Source organism: Eucalyptus grandis, chromosome 9, assembly GCF_016545825.1.
Source record: "Eucalyptus grandis isolate ANBG69807.140 chromosome 9, ASM1654582v1, whole genome shotgun sequence".
In the NCBI taxonomy this organism is placed as follows: domain Eukaryota; kingdom Viridiplantae; phylum Streptophyta; class Magnoliopsida; order Myrtales; family Myrtaceae; genus Eucalyptus; species Eucalyptus grandis.
The window spans coordinates 4,207,081-4,225,779 of NC_052620.1; the positions used below are offsets into that span (position 1 = coordinate 4,207,081).

The 18,699-nt window shown below is 40.5% G+C and overlaps 3 protein-coding genes across 5 annotated transcripts in view; 1 reads left to right on the forward strand and 2 right to left on the reverse strand.

Moving 5' to 3' along the window:
• The first annotated feature begins 1,954 nt into the window (after nucleotides 1-1,954).
• Nucleotides 1,955-5,447, forward strand: LOC104418131 (protein TRIGALACTOSYLDIACYLGLYCEROL 2, chloroplastic). 2 transcript variants are annotated; one of them, XR_005546637.1, is made up of 5 exons: nucleotides 1,955-2,832; nucleotides 2,981-3,310; nucleotides 3,601-3,727; nucleotides 4,854-4,944; nucleotides 5,061-5,447. XR_005546637.1 is itself a non-coding variant. In XM_010029374.3 (5 exons), exons 1-5 carry the CDS (start codon nucleotides 2,293-2,295, stop codon nucleotides 5,151-5,153), a joined length of 1,170 nt encoding a protein of 389 aa, XP_010027676.2. In that variant the 5' UTR covers nucleotides 1,961-2,292; the 3' UTR covers nucleotides 5,154-5,447. The 2 variants fall into 2 exon arrangements, 1 of the variants encoding a protein (XP_010027676.2); XM_010029374.3 differs by having other exon boundaries at nucleotides 1,961-2,832; nucleotides 3,612-3,727.
• A 1,780-nt stretch (nucleotides 5,448-7,227) lies between these two features.
• Nucleotides 7,228-8,960, reverse strand: LOC104418133 (chitinase 2). The gene is made up of 2 exons (XM_018862319.2): nucleotides 8,762-8,960; nucleotides 7,228-8,183 (listed from the first exon to the last, which is right to left on the reverse strand). Exon 2 carries the CDS (start codon nucleotides 8,170-8,172, stop codon nucleotides 7,360-7,362), a length of 813 nt encoding a protein of 270 aa, XP_018717864.2. The 5' UTR covers nucleotides 8,173-8,183; nucleotides 8,762-8,960; the 3' UTR covers nucleotides 7,228-7,359.
• Nucleotides 8,961-9,135: 175 nt separating this feature from the next.
• LOC104418132 (anaphase-promoting complex subunit 2) overlaps nucleotides 9,136-18,699 on the reverse strand; it is a 29,847-nt gene continuing 20,283 nt past the window's right edge. The window contains exons 2-17 of one of the 2 annotated variants that reach the window (XM_010029375.3): nucleotides 18,181-18,267; nucleotides 17,830-18,061; nucleotides 15,188-15,462; nucleotides 14,905-14,976; nucleotides 13,953-14,197; nucleotides 12,778-13,194; nucleotides 12,426-12,627; nucleotides 12,202-12,316; nucleotides 12,019-12,101; nucleotides 11,470-11,589; nucleotides 11,156-11,244; nucleotides 11,006-11,087; nucleotides 10,304-10,495; nucleotides 9,922-9,990; nucleotides 9,642-9,828; nucleotides 9,136-9,550 (exon numbers count right to left, since the gene is read on the reverse strand). In XM_010029375.3, the coding sequence (XP_010027677.2) occupies nucleotides 9,706-9,828; nucleotides 9,922-9,990; nucleotides 10,304-10,495; nucleotides 11,006-11,087; nucleotides 11,156-11,244; nucleotides 11,470-11,589; nucleotides 12,019-12,101; nucleotides 12,202-12,316; nucleotides 12,426-12,627; nucleotides 12,778-13,194; nucleotides 13,953-14,197; nucleotides 14,905-14,976; nucleotides 15,188-15,462; nucleotides 17,830-18,061; nucleotides 18,181-18,267 (2,403 nt within the window). In that variant the 3' untranslated portion in view covers nucleotides 9,136-9,550; nucleotides 9,642-9,705. The remainder of the gene's footprint in view (nucleotides 9,551-9,641; nucleotides 9,829-9,921; nucleotides 9,991-10,303; nucleotides 10,496-11,005; nucleotides 11,088-11,155; nucleotides 11,245-11,469; nucleotides 11,590-12,018; nucleotides 12,102-12,201; nucleotides 12,317-12,425; nucleotides 12,628-12,777; nucleotides 13,195-13,952; nucleotides 14,198-14,904; nucleotides 14,977-15,187; nucleotides 15,463-17,829; nucleotides 18,062-18,180; nucleotides 18,268-18,699) is intronic. The other variant, XM_039301417.1, reaches the window with a different exon arrangement.

Here is an 18,699-nt window from a genome sequence, read left to right on the forward strand (position 1 = left end):
TGTTTCCTATTTCCCAAGAGACTTCCTGATTTTCCGCTGTGCAACTCCACCTACAGTGGCTATAATATTTTTGTCCAACGATCATCCTCACATGGCCATTGTTCAAATATTACCAATGACATGATATCTTCAGTATCGACATAAACATCATCGTTATTTAATCTTTAGGTCCGTTAGTGCTGCATATGTGGACGACTTGTGATCAATCATTTAATAATCCTCTAAAGTATCTTAGTTTCCAAATACATTGCCTTGATGAAAGATTGACCATGGCACCTTCACCCCATTATGAACACCTCATTACTTTTGACTTGTTCTGCTCCTTATGATGATCCTCATACTTCATACCTAGTCTTCGTTGAACTCACGTAAGTCACTAATATTATCACAATCTTCCATCTCATATATATAATATGCTGCTCCGACAACAATGCATTGTACCTGATAACGATAATGATCTTTTTGGTCATTTCAAGGATATTGGCAATTTCAACTCTACCAATTTATTCATCTACACAGTCCTTCCAAGTTTTATCAAACATTATTGTTTAATGCTTGTTCAACATTACCAAGTCCATCCAATCTGCTCGCTCGATCTTTGTACCTCCAAGTCATCATGAACATCAACGTTCTTTTTGGCTTATTTACATTTGATCAAGGTCCCTCCAGGTCCCTCCAGATGTTCATTTCATCTAAAGATTCTTCTAGCTTATAAACATCTTCATCTCCTAATATCCTATTCACCTTAAATATTGGTAGAGTAATATTGACAGTGGCAGAACACTCCTCACATTTGAATATTATGGGCCTGCATGTTTGTTTTTCTTTTTTTATGTTCATGAACAGATTTTTTGTTTTTTATTTATTTATTTCCGGAAACAAAAAAAGAACATAAACGCGTTTGTTGATGTTTTGTTCAAAATCCGTTTTTTTGTTCCGAAAACAAAATTAGAATAGAAATTAAAAACAAAAAAAAAGTCGTTTTTTTTGTTCCAAAAACACTTTTTGAAGAATTGAAAGAACAAAAACACAATAAACACTTTTATGTTCTTCTTTTTCTTCTTCTTTTCTTCTTCTTTTTTCTTTGGCTGGTCGCCAGCCTCGGCCATGGCCGGCGACCGGCCGTCGAGGGCCAGCGACCTCATCGAAGGGTCGCCGGCCCCGGCCAAAAGAAGAAAAAAAAAAAATAAAAATATTAAAAAATGAGAAGAAACAAAAAAAATATAAATTTACCAAACATGTTTTTATTTATTTATTTTATTATGGTAACAAGTTTACCAAACGCGTTTTTCGGTAAAAATTGTTCCTTGGAACATAAATAGTTTTTTATTTTTGTTTAGAACAATTTTGAACGAAATATAAACAAACACACCCTATCATATTATTTATGACAACATATGTATTTTGGTTTGTACATGTATCATCTATTATTACTTGACTAATACACATGTTAGTAACCTTTAATTGTCTTTATCATTGTAAAAACAATAGAGGGGTTTCCTTGTCACATTTGCTTTGGAATCATTCGCCACCTATGTCGATATGTATGTATTTTAAGGGGATGTAAGACGAAATGTAGATAGAGAGTGTAGTTTGGGTCATAAGTATCTATTTGGATTTTGTGAGATGAAAATTAATTTGAAATAAATATATCGTGCAATACCAATTAAACACTTTTTATATTATATCTACTACATCGAGTACAAAATTTCCCCTCTATAGTCCTATGCAAAAGTACTACTAACTATATTGCCCTTTGATTGACAGATGAAGCGTATAATTCGGCTCCATTTATTTCGCAAATGGTCAACAATTTCAAAAATATTTTCAGCATACGTTATATTTTCATTATTGACAATAATTATATTCAAATATTTTTTGTTCATTTATTTTTTTATAAGTGATTATTCTTTTTGCCAAATAAAATGAGTGTCGGGAATATTCTCAAACTGCCGTCCTCGCGTTGCCTTTCAGTCAAACCAATCACAAAAAGAAGAAGAAGAAGAAGAAAGTGTCCCTCCATTTCATCTCCATTGTTGCTGTAATTCCTTTACCTTTTGCCCTTTTCTTGCCTTTGTCTTCTTCTCCTTCGTCTCCTCCCTCGCGATTCCCGCCGGCGTCCCCCCCTAGGTTTCCGATGGGATTCCGGCGATGACGGGTTCCGGCGAGCCGGGGCTCCGATCTGAGGCGCGCGCGCGGCTCTCAAGTTCGCACTTTTGATCCTCCTCCGGCCGGCGCTCGCCGGGTTCTGATTTGGGTACCGAGGTTTTTCGCGGGTTTTTGAGGTAAAAGATGGCCGGACGCGCGCTGGTCCAGGTGTCGGCCGCCGGCGGCCCGGCGGTGCTGAGGCTGGACGCCCTCCCTCGCGGCGGCTCTCCGAATTGCCTGCCCTGCCTCCCCGCGAAACCCCAGGAGCGCGGGCGGCGGCGGGGTCTAATCCGGGCGGCGTCCGCCGACCCGGGGCACGCGCAGCAGTCCTCGTCGTCGGCGGCGGCCGAGAAGAAGAGCCCGATCGCGGTGGTGCTGGACGTGCCGCGCACTATCTGGCGGCAGACGCTGCGGCCGCTGGGTGATTACGGGTTCGGGCGGCGGAGCGTCTGGGAAGGCGGGGTCGGGCTGTTTCTGGTGTCGGGCGCCGTGCTCTTGGCGCTATCTCTGGCTTGGTTGAGGCAATTCCAAATGCGGTCCAAGTTCAGGAAGTATTTGGCCGTTTTCGAATTCGCGCAGGCTTCGGGAATCTGCACGGGAACGCCCGTGAGGATAAGAGGAGTGACTGTTGGAGAAATCATCCGGGTCAATCCATCATTGAGAAGTATTGAAGCAGTCGCCGAGGTAAATACGATATCTCATCCAATTGGCTTTATGTTCTGCTGAGCATTCTGAAGAAATCTATGCTGTAGACAGTGTAGGGGAAGGTCGAAATGTCTGTGGTGCCGTGATGTAATGTGTATATTGCTTATGTCTATATTCCACGTTGTAGGTTGATGATGAGAAGAAAATCATACCTCGAAATGCTCTTGTCGAGGTGAACCAGTCGGGTCTTCTGATGGAGACTATGATCGACATTACCCCTCGAGACCCCATTCCGACGCCGTCGGTAAGTCCTCTTCATCCAGAATGTGATAAAGAGGGTCTCATCATCTGTGACAGGCAAAAGATAAAGGGATATCAAGGTGTGAGTTTGGATGCTTTAGTGGGGATATTCACCCGGATTGGACGTGAAGTCGAGGAAATCGGTGTTGCTAGAAGCTATTCACTAGTCGAACGAGTTTCCGCAGTCATTGAAGAGGCAAAGCCACTCTTGGCCAAGGTGTGACATGCTTCTTCTGCTCTTTTGTTCGGTTAAAGTGTCTATGTAGTTTTTGGCTACTTTATCTACTATTTTCCCTTGTTGCAAATGCTTGAAGCCTGTTACTTGGGAAACTTATGCAATTGCTCGCGAAAGATCTACACATTAGTAATTGTCTTTATTACTAGACATGTTTCTCCACAGTTCAAAGTGTCATCCTTGCTGCTTGCTTCCTGCTGCTGTACCTATGGTTACTTTTATTTTATGTCTTAATGAAATTCTCATGCATATAATTAGCTTTTCCCACGTAGCAATATTTCAGATGGAAGCCATGGCCGAAGATGTCCAGCCTTTACTTGCTGAGGTTCGCAATAGTGGTTTGCTGAAGGAGGTGGAGAGTTTGACAAGAAGCCTTACACAAGCCTCTGACGATATGAGGTGGGAGCTCCCAGCTTACGACCCATTTGATTCATATGGATTCATTCGCCAGTTAAATGTGATTGACATCCTTGCAGATTTTAGCATTTTAACATTACAAGACCCCATCCAAGTTTTCTTTGATTTTATCTCAGCTTCTGTGGGCCCCAATTAGTGGAGTGAAGAAAACAGAATTGAATTTTTGATCTAGAATCTGGCTCAGTTTTCACAATTTTGTCTTGGTAGTCTTAGTCTCCTTTATCCTTTTAAGTTTATCCTCCGCTTGGCTTTGAGGGATATCGCTCAATTGATAGAGTTTGAGCACTTAGTTCAATGTTGTTATGGACTAGATGTCTTAGTTTTTTAGGGGGTAGTGATGGTATTTTGTGCCTAAATGAGCTGGCGTTACTTTTCCTGTAATTAACCTGCTGTAAGGCTTGTGGTAAAATATAAAATTCATTTTTATGGTATCTTTAAAGGACCTACGCAAAGAGAAAATCGTAGTTGGTGGTGTTCCATATAAAGGCATGGTTGGAACAAGTCGATGCAATTATCACTGACATGTTTCATGATTTGAGGACCTGAATATTCTTCAATTCTCTTCTGCCAGTGCAGCAGCCATTTACCACTGTCCCATGCCATCGCTATTTCATTTTTAACTTTTTCGTTCTTGTCCTCTGCCATGCTATTGTTATCTTGTTTAGTGGAACCTGACCAGATAACCTGTATTTAATGACCAAGAACACAGCTTTTGCACGCACCCATCTCTCTAATTTAAATGCTTGCAAAAAAATTCTTCAATATTTCTGTTGTCTGAGAAAGTGACCACCACTTGTCTAGGGATGAGGAAAAGCTGCTTTTGATAATGTGCTTGGTGGTTTGATTGAAAAAGTTGCATGATGCCCATTGCATGATGATCTTATGATTAGGATTGTAGGTTTAATATAAAAAGAAAAAGAAAACGCTTGGGGGTGTCATAAGCAAGATTTTACCTAGTTCACATATTTTCATGCTTGCAATTAGTCTTTAGAAATACCATAAGTGCTTACCCATGGTTGCAATTAGCATCTCCTTCTCTTAGACTGTCCTGTGTGTGTTCACCCACCAAGTTCTGGGAGCCTGAACTGTTTGTTTTTTCTCTCTACAGAAGGGTGCACTCGTCTATCATGACTCCAGAGAACACCGAACTGATTCAGAAATCCATCTACACTCTAATTTTCACGTTGAAGAATGTTGAGGTGAGTCTTGCTATGAGCTTTACAGAGCTGCAATCAAACCCCATGAAGTTCATTATAACTTCTCCTGGGCAAATATCTATACGGGAATTCACCTTTCTCCTCTGTGTATTGTGCAGAGTATAAGTTCCGATATTTTGGGGTTCACGGGCGATGAGGCTACAAGACGAAATTTGAAATTGCTTATCAAGTCCCTCAGCAGGCTACTGTGAAGACTTGCCTACAAGACAAAGTGATATTCTGAAGGTGGCAGACCTCGTACCATAATTTTTGGGTTCTGTTTCAGGTAATTAGGCGGGTCATGTGTCTGTATACTCTGTTTTTGAGGATGGATGGGAGGGATGGCTCAATTACTATTTTTTGGTGATCGTTTGGGAGCACGAGCAGAGTGTTAAGAAAATGTTATTCTGCTGCATCAATTACCTTATCGTGCTTTTGTTTGCTCGAATTCATTTTCCTCTATGACAGACAATTTAACATCATTTTGGCTGCATTTTTAACTGACATTCATCCTGAGCTTTTACAGCCTTTGTGGTCCACTTTTTGATGTTATAGATTGTGGAAGCACCTACCATGTTGACCTCCCTCGACTTGCATGGCATGCTGGTCTTTTTGTATGCATTAACTCGATAAACCCTATCAAATGATTCCCTAATCCTGATTTATTATTCTACATTTTGAAAAGTCTGCATCATGCGGGTTTGCGCCAAAGTCAATTCCCATATATCAAGTCAAATTGAAGGTGCTGAAATCGTGGATGTCATGAATTGTAGCTGGGAAAAGTCTAATCCTTTGTACAAGACTGATAGATTTGTTGGATTAATCTCGCATTGGTTACTTTCCTAGTGATTTACTGCAATTGGGAGTGACATTGATTTTGTCATTGATTCGTTCATTAGGGTGTGGTGACTTAACTGAAAAAAAGCTCAAAACCGCTTGAAAAGAAGCTGCTAGCCATAATCGAGTTTTGAAAGTACTGAAAATGTTTCTTAGGCTCCGTTCGTTTCGCGGAAAACAACTTCCAGGAAAATATTTTACGAAATTTCCAATGTTCGGGTGGACGGAAAATACACGGTTAAGGAAAACATTTTCCGGTCAACGGAAAATCCTCTCGACATTGTGGAAAATGATTTCCTCTTTTGAAAAGAGGAAATCATTTTCCTGGCCTCTCTCTCTCGCTCTCCCTGCTGTAATGGCTTGACGACGTCCTTCTCCGGGATTAGCCTCCGCCCTCCCCGGCCGCTCCTGCCCACTTGCTTCGGCCGAGCGCCGCCGCCGCCGCCGCCACCGCGCTCCGCTTCCCCGGCGGCTCAAAGCCGCTCGGGAGGATCTAGCTCAAGAGGGAGCACCGCAGCGGCGCCGGGAGGCTCGCGGGGAGCCCGCTGTCCAGGCCGCTCGTCGTGCGGTGCGTTGGATTTTTCTTGCCAAGTTGTCGTTTTTCGCCAAGCTCTGTCACCAGATTCGACGAGCTCGGGTGAGATCGGCCGAGCCTCAAGCTCGCCGGATCTGGCGGCGGAGCTCGCGGCTCGCCGGATCTAGCGGCAGAGCTCGGGCTCCCGATCCAGGCGAGCTCGGGTGAGATCGGCCGAGCCTCGAGCTCGCCGGATCTCGTGGCGGAGCTCGCGGCTTGTCGGATCTAGCGGCAGAGCTTGGGCTCCCGATCCGGGCGAGCTCGAGCTCGTCGCCAGATCCCGGCGAGCTCGGGTGAGATCGGCCGACCTCGAGCTCGCCGGATCTAGCCACTGGGTCTTGGTCGGCACGGCCGGGCGGCCGCCATCATCGAGCAGGAAGGAGGTTGAGGTGGCGGCGGCGAAAGGAGGAGGAAGGAGGTGACGGTGGAGGAGGAAGGAGGAAGGAGGAAGGAAAAGAAAAAGAAATGATAAATAATAAAAATTTCGATTTTTAAAAATATAAATAATTAAAAAATCATTTTTTTAAAATATAAATAAATAAAATAAATTTTTTGATCAATTAAAAATATTAAAATTCAATTTTTGATAATTTTTTCCCGAACTAACGAACGGCGGAAAATATTTTCCACTCAAATTTTAGATTTTGGTAGAACACCGGAAAATAGAGTCATTTTCCTGGAAAATAGAGTCATTTTCCTAGAAAATGACTTTCAGGAAAATATTTTCCGGAAACATGATATTTTCCACGAAACGAATGGAGCCTTAAATTTATCTTTTTTTTGTAGTTCTAGAGATTTGACTGGAAAAGAGATACCATTTCATTCTTTCAGATAGTTCATTTTGCTGAAGAGAAATAAACGTCTTCCCTCTTGGAGAAATGATTATTTTTAATGATGGGAATAGGAAGTACAATATGCTGAAATTATTACAACCTCAAATTGGTTGATAGTCACAGGATAGGAAGTACAATATGCTGATATTATTACAACCTCAAATTGGTTGATAGTCACACACTAGTCGTATTAAGTAGGAACTGCTGTGATTTTCTCTCGTAGAGAAAGCCATCCGACAACGACTCATCGGCTGAGAAGATCATGATCCCATTAATTTCGAACCCGTTCTCTTGCAGAAGATTCAGAGCGTCGAAAAACGCGTCCCCTTGAATCCCTCTCCCATTAACTTCATAGCTAGGGAGCAGCTTGTCCTTGTCGAACTGACTGGCCCGCAGCTGAAACGCCTCCAAGTACCCCTTCGGGGTGCTGACTTTATCGGTGTAGAATTGATGGTTAACATAGTCAATGACATCCTTGTATCCATTGAAGAGCTCGATGTAAGGACCGGTGGTGAGGTGATAGGGCGCGATGGTCGCGGTGCAGATGACGCTCTGGTTCTTGAGGAGGGTGATGAGCTCGCCGATGCAATAGGCAAAGCTCGTGTTGCCGTGCTTTGGGAAGTTCTCGTAGTCGATGTCGATCCCATTGAGATGGTATGTGGTGGCTAGAGACTGGAGAGATGAGAAGGCATTTGAAATCCAGGTTGCAGCATCTTCCGGGTCATACCAGCGGAGCACGTTGGGGCCTAGGCTCCATCCAGAGAGGCTGGCAAGCACCTTGACATTGGGATGCTTTTGCTTGATGGAGGCAACGGAGTCCGGGGTCAATGTGGATTCCCAATAGGGTGAGAAGACCCCATTTTGGGGATTGCCCGAGGCGTCGGCATCAATGGCAAAGCCAAGGATGAAGTTGAAGTCTAGGCCATCGTCGATGGGCACAGAGTCGAACTTCACGGGCGCCCCTGTGGCTCCAATGTACTCCATCATCACCTTCCCATCTGGAAGAGAAGGGGATTATAATGATGCATCACACAAATAGGAGGACAAAAAAGAATAAGGAGAAGGCGATGTCGATGTCGATCATCATTCATCTATTTAGCATATTCGCCTACAATGCGCGAATGTCAATCATTGGTTGTTGGGACAAACCTCGATATTGACAAAACCGGTGATCGACACACAACAAGATAAAAGGAAAAGATCGATATGACAATCTCCACGGAGAAGCAGGAGTACCCGAGAAATGCTGAATATTGAAAAGAAACAGGAGGAAGAACAGCAGACTCGACTCACCGCAACCGATTTGACTGACGAGAACCGACCCGAGAAGGCAGAAGATCAAGTGATGGAAGCTGACCATTCTTGATCCTTGTGTGATTCGGTATGTGCTTATACGTGATGACTGAATAACGAGATGCAGATTTATAGTTTCAAAAATCAGCAGGGATTTGCCGGCCTAGTCTTAGTAGTGGACTCGGAGATATCCGAATCCATCAAGGCACGCGAATGAAAACAACAACAATAGAAAAGCGGCAAAGAACCACGTCTTGAATAAACATTGATCCTAGGTAGTCACCTTGTTTCTTTCATGTGGAGTTGTCAACGTCACTTCTGATGCTGTCGACAGACTGCACGAAGCTAGCAATATGCGTTTGTTTTAGCTTGATTGAGGGCGGACCGGCCGGATTTTGAAGCAAGAATGCCACATAATCACCTATCCGACAAACAGAGTCGGGTTTAATCTAATCCTAAGGTGTTCTTGGAGGCTCCTTTAGATTAAGCACGATATTTCCCTATGTCCGCCTCTTCGAATCTTTGACTTTCGGCCACATCCTAGGCTCCTTTAGAATAAGCACGATATTTCCCTATGTCCGCCTCTTCGAATCTTTGACTTTCGGCCACATCCTAATTTCATGTGCGGACAATTTACAAATGAAAACTTGTTGGTCGTATTGTAATCACTTAGGAGGATTGTGTGTTATCAGACAAAGTCTCTTCTCTATTCTAGTAAAGGAATGCATTGGAATAATAAGCTTCTAGTACTTCTACATAATTAGGAGAGCTTAGCATGCTGCAGTGCATTCATAAAACAACTTGAAAAGGAAATGAAATAGCTCCACCGAGAGAAGAAATATCTGGGATCTCCTGTTGCTGCGCTTCATTTATGATTCTCTGTTATCTGAAGTCGCCAAACCAAAGTAGGACAGCACACTGATTGGAGCGATAATCAGAAAAGAGCAGTCCAGCATATCTCGGCCAATCTCATGAAAGGCCTCCGTGCACGATCCATTTCTAATCTTCCTCACAATTTGAAAATTCGAACACCATGCTGATTGAAGCAATCTCGCTCATCATTTCCTTCAACCTATAGGAGTGGAAAATGACTTTTCTCTGTCATGCATGCGAGGTAAGAAGTGAAGAGGCCATAGTGAAGGACAAACTCCAGGAAATCTCACCACTTATGTCGTTAATTGCCCCTTCACGAAAAGATTTCTTCAACGTTCTAGTTTCTGTTATACTTTACTTCTTCAGACAGAACATCCCGTCTCTAAGCTCTAATTTCTCTTCAACAACCAGACTGGACAAGAAGCTTTGCAGTTGCTGAAGTGACTTATCATATGGAGGATCAGCCACACAGAACATCTGCAGCAATGATTTCAGAATCTGAAATAAGCATCCATCCAATGCAAACTATACAAGTATTGAGACAAAAAGCATAAAATAAACTGCTCTTACCTTTAATGTATTGTGAATTCGATCCAATGCCATGCTGCCAAAATTTGTGAGCATGCCCACAATGTATTTCTAAAGGGGAGAAGGGAAAAAAGGAGAAGGATTACCATACTTGAGATACACAGGACATGCACAATCAAACTAAACCTTTTGCTCAACTCACACACTCACTTTTCAGTTGCTGTTAACCCAATCTACCTCAATCTCCCCTCCTTCCCCCTCCTCTATCCCCCCCCCAAAAGAAAGATATCAATTGAAAGAAAAACAATGAGACCTTGCCACTTAAGGTAAAGCTAGGGAACTTTGCCATAAGAGGCAAGCTTTTTAATAGCACCTTAACCTTACGATAGAAAGAAATTAGAAATTCCTGAGATTCACTGCTAACCTCATAAACAGTCATTTCCTTGCGAAGCTGATCCTCTGAAGAGGCCACAGCATTCTCTCCTTCCTCATCACCAGCTAAAGGCTCCTCGAAGCACTCAGTGTTACCGCCATTTCTGCTAGTGTCAGCCCCGCTTTCCAACAATGAGAATATGCGGTCATCAGAGTCCGATCCAACTGATTCTGTAATAATTCCCTGGTGACAGAATGGTAGATGAATCATGAAGCTTATTATTCACCAACAGATCATTTAATCATTATTACAAGAGCAAAAGTAAGACCGGAGAAAAGGAAAAATCAGTTCTCTGTTGAGTGGTGCAGAAATGAAGGCCAATTCCATGAAACCGCAAGAGTGAAATGGACAGAAAATGGCAATGCCGATGATTTAACTATCATTGGAGAATGAAACTGTTCTGCTAAAGGCGAATCAAAGAAGAGGCTCAAAGACATGCAAGGCTGCCAAATGCAACCAGTCAGCCAGGGTATCTTGTAAAATACATGTCAACAAAAGATTTGCCCACACGGCCATCTGGTACAGGTAGATATTCAAACTATCAATCAATTTAAATCATGAATGTGCACACTTAGCCTGTACACCCTCAATTCACATGTTTCCTTCACGGGTCACTAAAGCATCCCAGCAACATAGTAAGAAAGTGAAGAATAATACCAAAGAAAGGTGATGAAAAGAGCTTGGCCAATGTACCTTGCTTATCCAAAAACTTATCCTCCGATTGAGTACATCCACAGGAACCCCCATTGCAATTGCAAGATTCTTTGAGGTCCAACTGATAGCCAAAAAGTTAGTACACCACTATATGATAGAAGTGCTACATAATTTCACACTGGTGATTACCTTTTCTGATCTTGAAATTGCATAATAATTGCAGCATGCAAAGGAGCCACAGTAAACTGCATCTCTCTATCTTCAAACTGCAGCTCCAACTGAAAATAGCAGAAAATAGATGAGGAATCATATGGTGTCAAGCTGCATTAACATAGAAACTTAAGCATGTGAATAAACTAACTTACAGATACACAATAAAAAAGGCCAAATAAAATCCATTTGCTGCCTATCCCTTAGGAACAAGCAACATGGTTTATTGACCAGAATGGAAAGACAATAACATGTAATCAGTGGCACGCATATCATTTTGAGCGATTGATAACCTTGACTGTTCCGATATTTTTCTTCCACAAAAGCTTACGAGGGGTCTTGATTTCGTTGTATCTTCTTGCATAATCAGAAAGCAACTGATCAACAGGTTCTGGCAGATTAAAGGTCTCCTCCTGCAATATCTTCCTTATCAGTTGACAGCAGCCAAAGTTACCCCTTAAACAAATGAACTCTCAACTTAGTTAACGAATTATTGTAGAGCTGGTTTTCTTTGACACAAGAAAGGAAGGGGCATGGTCATGTATTATGTAGCTCCAGTTGGCACAGTTTGCAAATAACCTACATGGCACTAAAAGTTATCTGTAAAGCCTTTAAGCAGCATTGACAGATGAATCTGTTTTCGGAATAACTTTAGGCAGCATAATTCACAGGCTTATAAATAGTACTTGGCAGTCAGTGATGTTAGCCCCGTCTAGTGTAATGTTTGTAAGATGTACTAGCTTCTTGCATTGAGATATTGACATGTAGATTGTGAGAAATGTCCAAATTATCACTTCAGAGCAACAACTTTTTAATAGCAAAAGCAGAAGTCACTGCCATACCTGGATGGGAGGCCAAAAATTAGAAGATATGATTGTAGAATCAAGATTATCCAAAGAAAACCCATTGTCTTCCAAATCAGCACCTGAGGATCATTTAGGAAAAAGTATGTTTAGGAGCCAAAGAATACCATTGTATTAGAGAAGGATTAATGACATCTCTGAGGAGAAAAGTAGAAACTCAACTGGTTTGAGAATTCTTGTTTATCGTTGCCTTTATATTGCCATTTGTCCTCTTGGAATCAATTAGATCATTAAGCATTATTTCACACTTCAGCATGCTACTCTCACCAAAATGTATCTAGAGAGTTAAAGGAAAAGGGTGATTACAAGAAAATAAAATAATGCGGCACAACCAACACAATACACAGGCCAAATAGCATTTCCGCCCAGAAAACCAGATTACTTGCCTTGAGGAGTTCTAAAGTGCGTATCTCTGAGTCAATGTCATAATCTGACTTGTTGAGAAGCTTTTCAGCCAGCATGACGCGGTATTCGTTAACCAGTTGATCTTTGGAACCTATAATTCCAACAATCATTCCTAATATATCCACCTTCCTCTGGTTCCTGCTACCCTTAAGGGGGTCAGCCTCTACTGGATCAGGCTCCCAGCTGAAGGTAAAAAATTAACCAAAATGAATAGTCAACTCAGATAAAGTCGGTAGATGAACAATATGGCTAGCAGAAGTCAACAGTATTCATATGACATTGACAAGATAAGAAATCTCAGCGACATTCATAGTCGCGACTGAATAAACCTACCTTGCAGCGTTTTCCCAGGCTTGTTTGTCATCAGAATTGAAACCATCCTCAAAAACACTGTTCTCCTGACTTTCTTCATCCCTATTCAATTCTTCGAGAAGGCTATCCCCAGCATTTCCTGTCCCATCTGGACTGCCACCAGACCCATCCGTAAGCATTGTAACAATGCATTTGATAGTATCTTTCCTGCCCCTTAAATACTCCCTTATTGGTTCACCAACCGCCTCAAGGAAAACGCCTGCTGGATCAATTGTTCGGAGTGCTTTAATAGTTGAAACATACTGATGCAATATATCATTGGTTGATGCGCCTGCAGTGAGCAATCGATATTGTAGTGCAGATATAAATGACTTGACCAGCTTAGAGTGTTGTCCTGTGTACTCAAGACATTGTTTCAAGTCTTCAATTGCAGGGGCACTGCAGAATTAAGAAATTTATTAAGAATCCTAAAACGAGTTATAAAATACTTGGATAATGATATGACCAAGATCCAGAAAGTGATTCATTGCAGCTTCTCTGAGAAGGAGACTAGTCCAACAATTTTGTTTTTCACTGAATAAAGGCAAGCTCAAACCTTTTTTGAATCACGAGGTTATGCATATTTAGGGATACGATTACAAATACAAGTTCCTCAAAATTACGAACAAAATTAAGCAACCTGAAAAGCATGTCATTAGTGGCATGAGAATGGAAGGAATTGCCCCCGCTATATAAGGCAGCAAAAAAGAATTAATTGAATGATTGCTCCAACAAGAAGATGATGTATAACACTTTGGAATTCTGTTGATGTATATATAGCAATTGACTCATTTTGTCTCGTCTCCATTGGTACCCAATTTCTCTAGCCAATAATAACATATCATGTTAATATAAGCCAATACTGTAAGATAACACCATTGCACAAGTGATAAAAGTACAATTTAGTGACGCATAAACACATTGCTAGTTCAAATTTTATGAGTGTTGAATATCATGGAAACATTTTGTTCATCTCATCACATAGCACTGTTCATAGTTGTTTCCTAGAAAAGGTAATAAACTAAAGCATCATCTCTGATTGAGGAATAAAAATTTGAAACAATCACAAGTATTGTATATCTTATTTGGCAAAATCAAATTTCATAATTCATGTCTGCAACCTTGAATGAGAGAAAGGGCAAAGATTAGCAAAGTACCTATCGGGGTAATCCACTATAATCTCAAAAAGTTTGGCAATTCTTAAATCTTGTAAGGTTTCATAAGCAAAATACTCTAGCCGTAACTGCCATCGAACCAATCCTTCTGAGGGAGCATCAATTCCAGGATAGCATGAAGATGGTCGTGAAGCCAAGGGTGATTTGAGACCAGATGATGGACTATCATAATCATAAGAATCGCCAAGATAGGAGAGAAGGGCTTTGAAAAATCGAAGAGGCACAGCCTGCAATCATTTGCATCTAACTTTCATCAATACAGCTGGGTATACTCAGTTATGAGAGGAAAAGAGAATGTAAGACTCATAGTGATTCAGGAACTTGCATGAATTCTAGCATGAGAACACAAGTCAAATTGTGTGCACAGGGAGAGGAGGATCCTTCTTTTTGGCTATTAATAAGTATACATATTACAGACCACTACTCCTAAAGAAGTCATTTATCTGGTCAAATAACAAAATCTCCTCAACCATGTGCAGCATTCAAGCATAAATTCATCTGAAAAGACGAACATGGTTGGCAAAAACATATAATATGTTGGAAAATCTCCTATAATCTCTCCCAAATCATTTGGGATATTATGTGATATTATTTGATTTGATTTAATTATGTGATATGATTTTGTTAACTATAAATTGGCTACCCACAGAGATTAGGTCTTCTATTCTTGATTTTCTCAGTTAATTTAGATCCTCTATTCCTGTATATATATGCCGTGTAATCACTCGATGATGATATGAGAAAATACAGATTTTTTCTACATAATACAAGAGACAAATCACTTGGCTTTCTTCTAAACCATGTATATGGGAAGGGAATTAGAACAATGAAGGTTTACTCACGTACAAACAAGACACCACCACTAAGCCTTACCCACTAAGTGGATTTGACTACACAAATGGCACAAAAAGAAAAAAAAAAAATCAATACTCACCTGAATCCAGCCTTTAACGGCCCCCAATATTGAACTCCTGAAATCATCACCAGCTAGATTATGTACTTTAGCCTGCATGCAAACAAGGCATGTGACTTGTATGGCAACATATGCATAAATCATGCATAGAAGAATGCCGCATTCTTTGTGTGCAAAGAGGATGAGCCATCTGTGTTAACTCTACCAAGACAGTGATAAACAAGTATTGCCAAAAGGGAGATAAAATGTCAATTGAAGGTCTACACTGGACAAAAGCTTACAATGCTGAAACATACATACAAACCTTTAAAAGCAAGAAAATGGCGGAAGCATAAGCATCTTCTGTCATCGATGTAAACCCAAGACCTCTAAGATCACGGACAACCTTCCCAATATTCTTTACCACTTCATCAAGAAACTTTCCCTGGTGATAACCTTCATCTATATCCATCTCTCCAGCTTTAATACACATGCTTTTATCATCTAAATCCATGTCATCTTTATCCGGAGAATCAATACCGTCATCCATCATTGTGCTTATCTCTTCCAACCTTCTCTTGAAATACCAGTGAAGTATCTCTAAGAACACCAATAAAGTCAGAACAAGATTCCTATTCTGTCAGGTGATATAAAAAATGATTTTTTAACAAACAGGGTAAAAAAACAGATTAAGCGAGAGGATGCTACAATATTAGGTGAAACTTTGATGCACAAGCATAATTTTTTCCGTGGTAATTTTAAGTGCCCTTTCTTTTTCTAAGGCTTCTTCTCATCTCATAAGTTCTGATGTCCTGTGATATGGGTGTGAATTTTAATGAAGTTGGCTTGTTGAGATACTTGAGATACAAAGAATGTCCAAACAAGGTTCATATCTAGTTGAGTCTATGAGCCCAGTGTAAGAATGGTTTCTATGACACCTTGTCATCATCTGTCTTATTCTGAATAAACATATTTGTTGTTCTGTTCTGAACCCTTGAGTATCAATTTTTTACGCCAGCTTTTACTGTAGCCAATTTGGCCTTCATTTGGGTTCTTTTTGCAGTCTTTTACATCTGTATCCCACTTGATGACTTTAGTCTCTAAACCAAAGGGCCAACAAAAGTATAACGTCTTAAGTGACAATAGCTTTCTGAAAAGAGAAATTTCAGACAGAAATTGAGAAAACATTATGCAAGTTCTCCATCACACCAACAAACATTTTGTGAAATTAGGTAATAATAAAATGTCACTAGACAACCTAAGCAGCAACGCTTAGATAAGTGGATAACACGATGAATATCAAAAATACACTATCACATTTCTTCAGTATTTAAGAAATTTCAGTAAACATCCTAGCAAATAATGTAATTGCAGCCAAGGACAAAATAGCCACTACGCATAAACAAAAACCATTGGTGAAGAATCTATAATTGTGCCTAGAATCACTAAGGTCCTGAACTTAATTCTCTAGGATATCTTAAGCCGTTTTCCAAAATCTCCAAATCCACCTTAAGTTTATAAATTGTTATGATATTTAATTAATAAACTATGCCTTCATATAACAGCTTAAGCTTTTTGAATAGTTGGTAGTGGTTTCACAAAATCCCATTTGGTATCAGAGCGTGGGTTGCTAACAAGTCTAGACCTATCAGTCATATGGGAGAGTTATAGATTGTTGCACATCCGACCCAAGCCTGATGTGAGGGAGAGATTGTTGAAGTTGTCTCACATCGTTTGTGAAACGGGTTAATGGTTGGTTTGTAAGCGTGAGATAAGGCGCTAGCTTTTGGGGTGAGAGAAGCCCAAGACCCCCCAATACTAATCTTATTGTTGAGATTATCTAACATTGATTGTGAAAGGTGCTGGTGGTCAATTTATAAATGTGAGGGATAATCTTACCTTTGAGCTAGCTTTTGGGGTTAGAGAGGGCCAAGACCACCCAATACTGGTATCGGAGATAGAGATCTTGAGTTTGACTCTTTTTGGGCCCCATTTACCTCCCTTATCAAATTTCCATGCAACCAAACTAAAGTGTGAGTGGAAATGTCATAATATTTAAGTAATATAAACTATGCCTTCATCTATTAGCTTAAGTTTTTAGAACAGTTAGCAGTGGTCTCACAAATCTCACACAAACCAAGTTCACTTCAAATTGGGAATGACTTCCTAAATCTAAGCATGATTACAAAGTCTAGTCTTCTAGTCTTCCTTCTCTTTATAGTAGTATTAGAGCAAGTTCTTGGGTTAGAGGTTGCTTGACTAGCAGATTTTCACATTTTTTTTCTGCTAAAATATTTGATAGCAAATATGCGACGCCCAAGAGATATTAGTACTTCTTGAACAAACTAAAGTTAACACAAGGACACAATATCTAAAAGATTTGCTTTACAGGTGTCAGCAGAAGCAGCCGACTGGACATACCTCATAGCTTTCTATTTCTTAAACAACAAACATTAACTTACATCGATACCCTCTACGAATTGTACGATCCATGTTATTGCTGAATTTTCAAACACAAACTGCTGATAACCTATACAGACCTGCTCTTTCAAATTTTCAAAGATTCAAGTGAGTCCCATGTCATTGAAGCATCTAGTGCAAACACAATTTAATATATTTTGGAGTGGCTTGCTGAGTATTACAAACCCACTAAGACCCCCAAAAGAGCAAGCACATGACTTCTAAATATTCAAATAATAGCATCAAACAGGAGAGACCTGACACAATGTCCATAGTTCCAGTGCAAGAAGAGTAAGAATTATCCTGCATTAATTATTCATTATCCATTACCATAATATAGCATAAGTCCTGATAGCAGAACAATAAGAAAAATTAAAATTGGTGAAGGATCCATAGCACATCATGTCAATTTGACTAGAACACACAACATCAGACACATTTACATGATGAAAACACACTTCTTGAAAGATGAGATTAGATTTCTTAGGTCATTCCTCATGTACATACCAGGAAAACATTGGGGAAGAGATGCCATAAGTATTGAAGAGACTGCTAATTGATACTTGGAAAAGAGAAAAATCCGATCTGCTTCTGCATCATGTTTTCCCTGCGACGTGTCTCCCTCAAACGACTGTAAAGCATGAACCAATATCGACAAGCATTTCTCCTGATAATGTTTTTCTGAAGAAATCTCCTCCAGTGCATTGCACAATACTCGCTGAACTTCATCATCATGAATCTGCTTATACGCATGATAAAAATAGTGGTTCAGTTCATGAATTAGATTTATAGTTCAGAGCCTTCGGTCAGGAATTCTTATTGATACAATATATTGGGTGGTGGGTGATGTGTTCATACAAGAGACTTGCTTTCGAGGAGTGAAAACTCGCTATAAGGTTCAAAATGCCGCCAAAACTTCAATGAGCCATTTCTTTCAAAACTTTCCTGCAATTAAACCAATGAGCGGCTGCATCAAACAACAGACAAAGCACCAGCAGCCTTTAAGGCATAACACAGAACATATGACTGACAGCTAATTCCAAAGTGCTCCTATACTTAAAGCATTATTTGGCTACCAGAGAAAACTCCATCTCTCACTTACTCTGCATTATACTCACAGACAAATTATAGACTTAACGGAGCTTCACTTAAAGGAAGTCAGTTGAGACAAAATACTGTAAATTTCCAATGTAATAATGAAGGAAGCGGTGTTTCTATCAGCTTCAGTTTCCACACACCATTCATGAATTCTTGCTCTGTTTGGTAAAAATTGAGGAGAGGAAATGGAAGGAACATTACAAATTTCCCTCCTCTCCACCTCACAAAAGTTTTGAGGTTTACCCCACGTTCCTCACCCACCCCTCATTTTCCTTTCCC

Excerpts from the sequence above, each read along its gene's own strand:
- LOC104418133 (XM_018862319.2), bottom strand. The coding sequence starts at position 8,172 with ATGATGGAGTACATTGGAGCCACAGGGGCGCCCGTGAAGTTCGACTCT.
- LOC104418131 (XM_010029374.3), top strand. The coding sequence starts at position 2,293 with ATGGCCGGACGCGCGCTGGTCCAGGTGTCGGCCGCCGGCGGCCCGGCG. Across the intron at positions 2,833-2,980 it reads GTATTGAAGCAGTCGCCGAG|GTTGATGATGAGAAGAAAAT; the intron begins GTAAATACGATA and ends TCCACGTTGTAG. Across the intron at positions 3,728-4,853 it reads CAAGCCTCTGACGATATGAG|AAGGGTGCACTCGTCTATCA; the intron begins GTGGGAGCTCCC and ends TTCTCTCTACAG.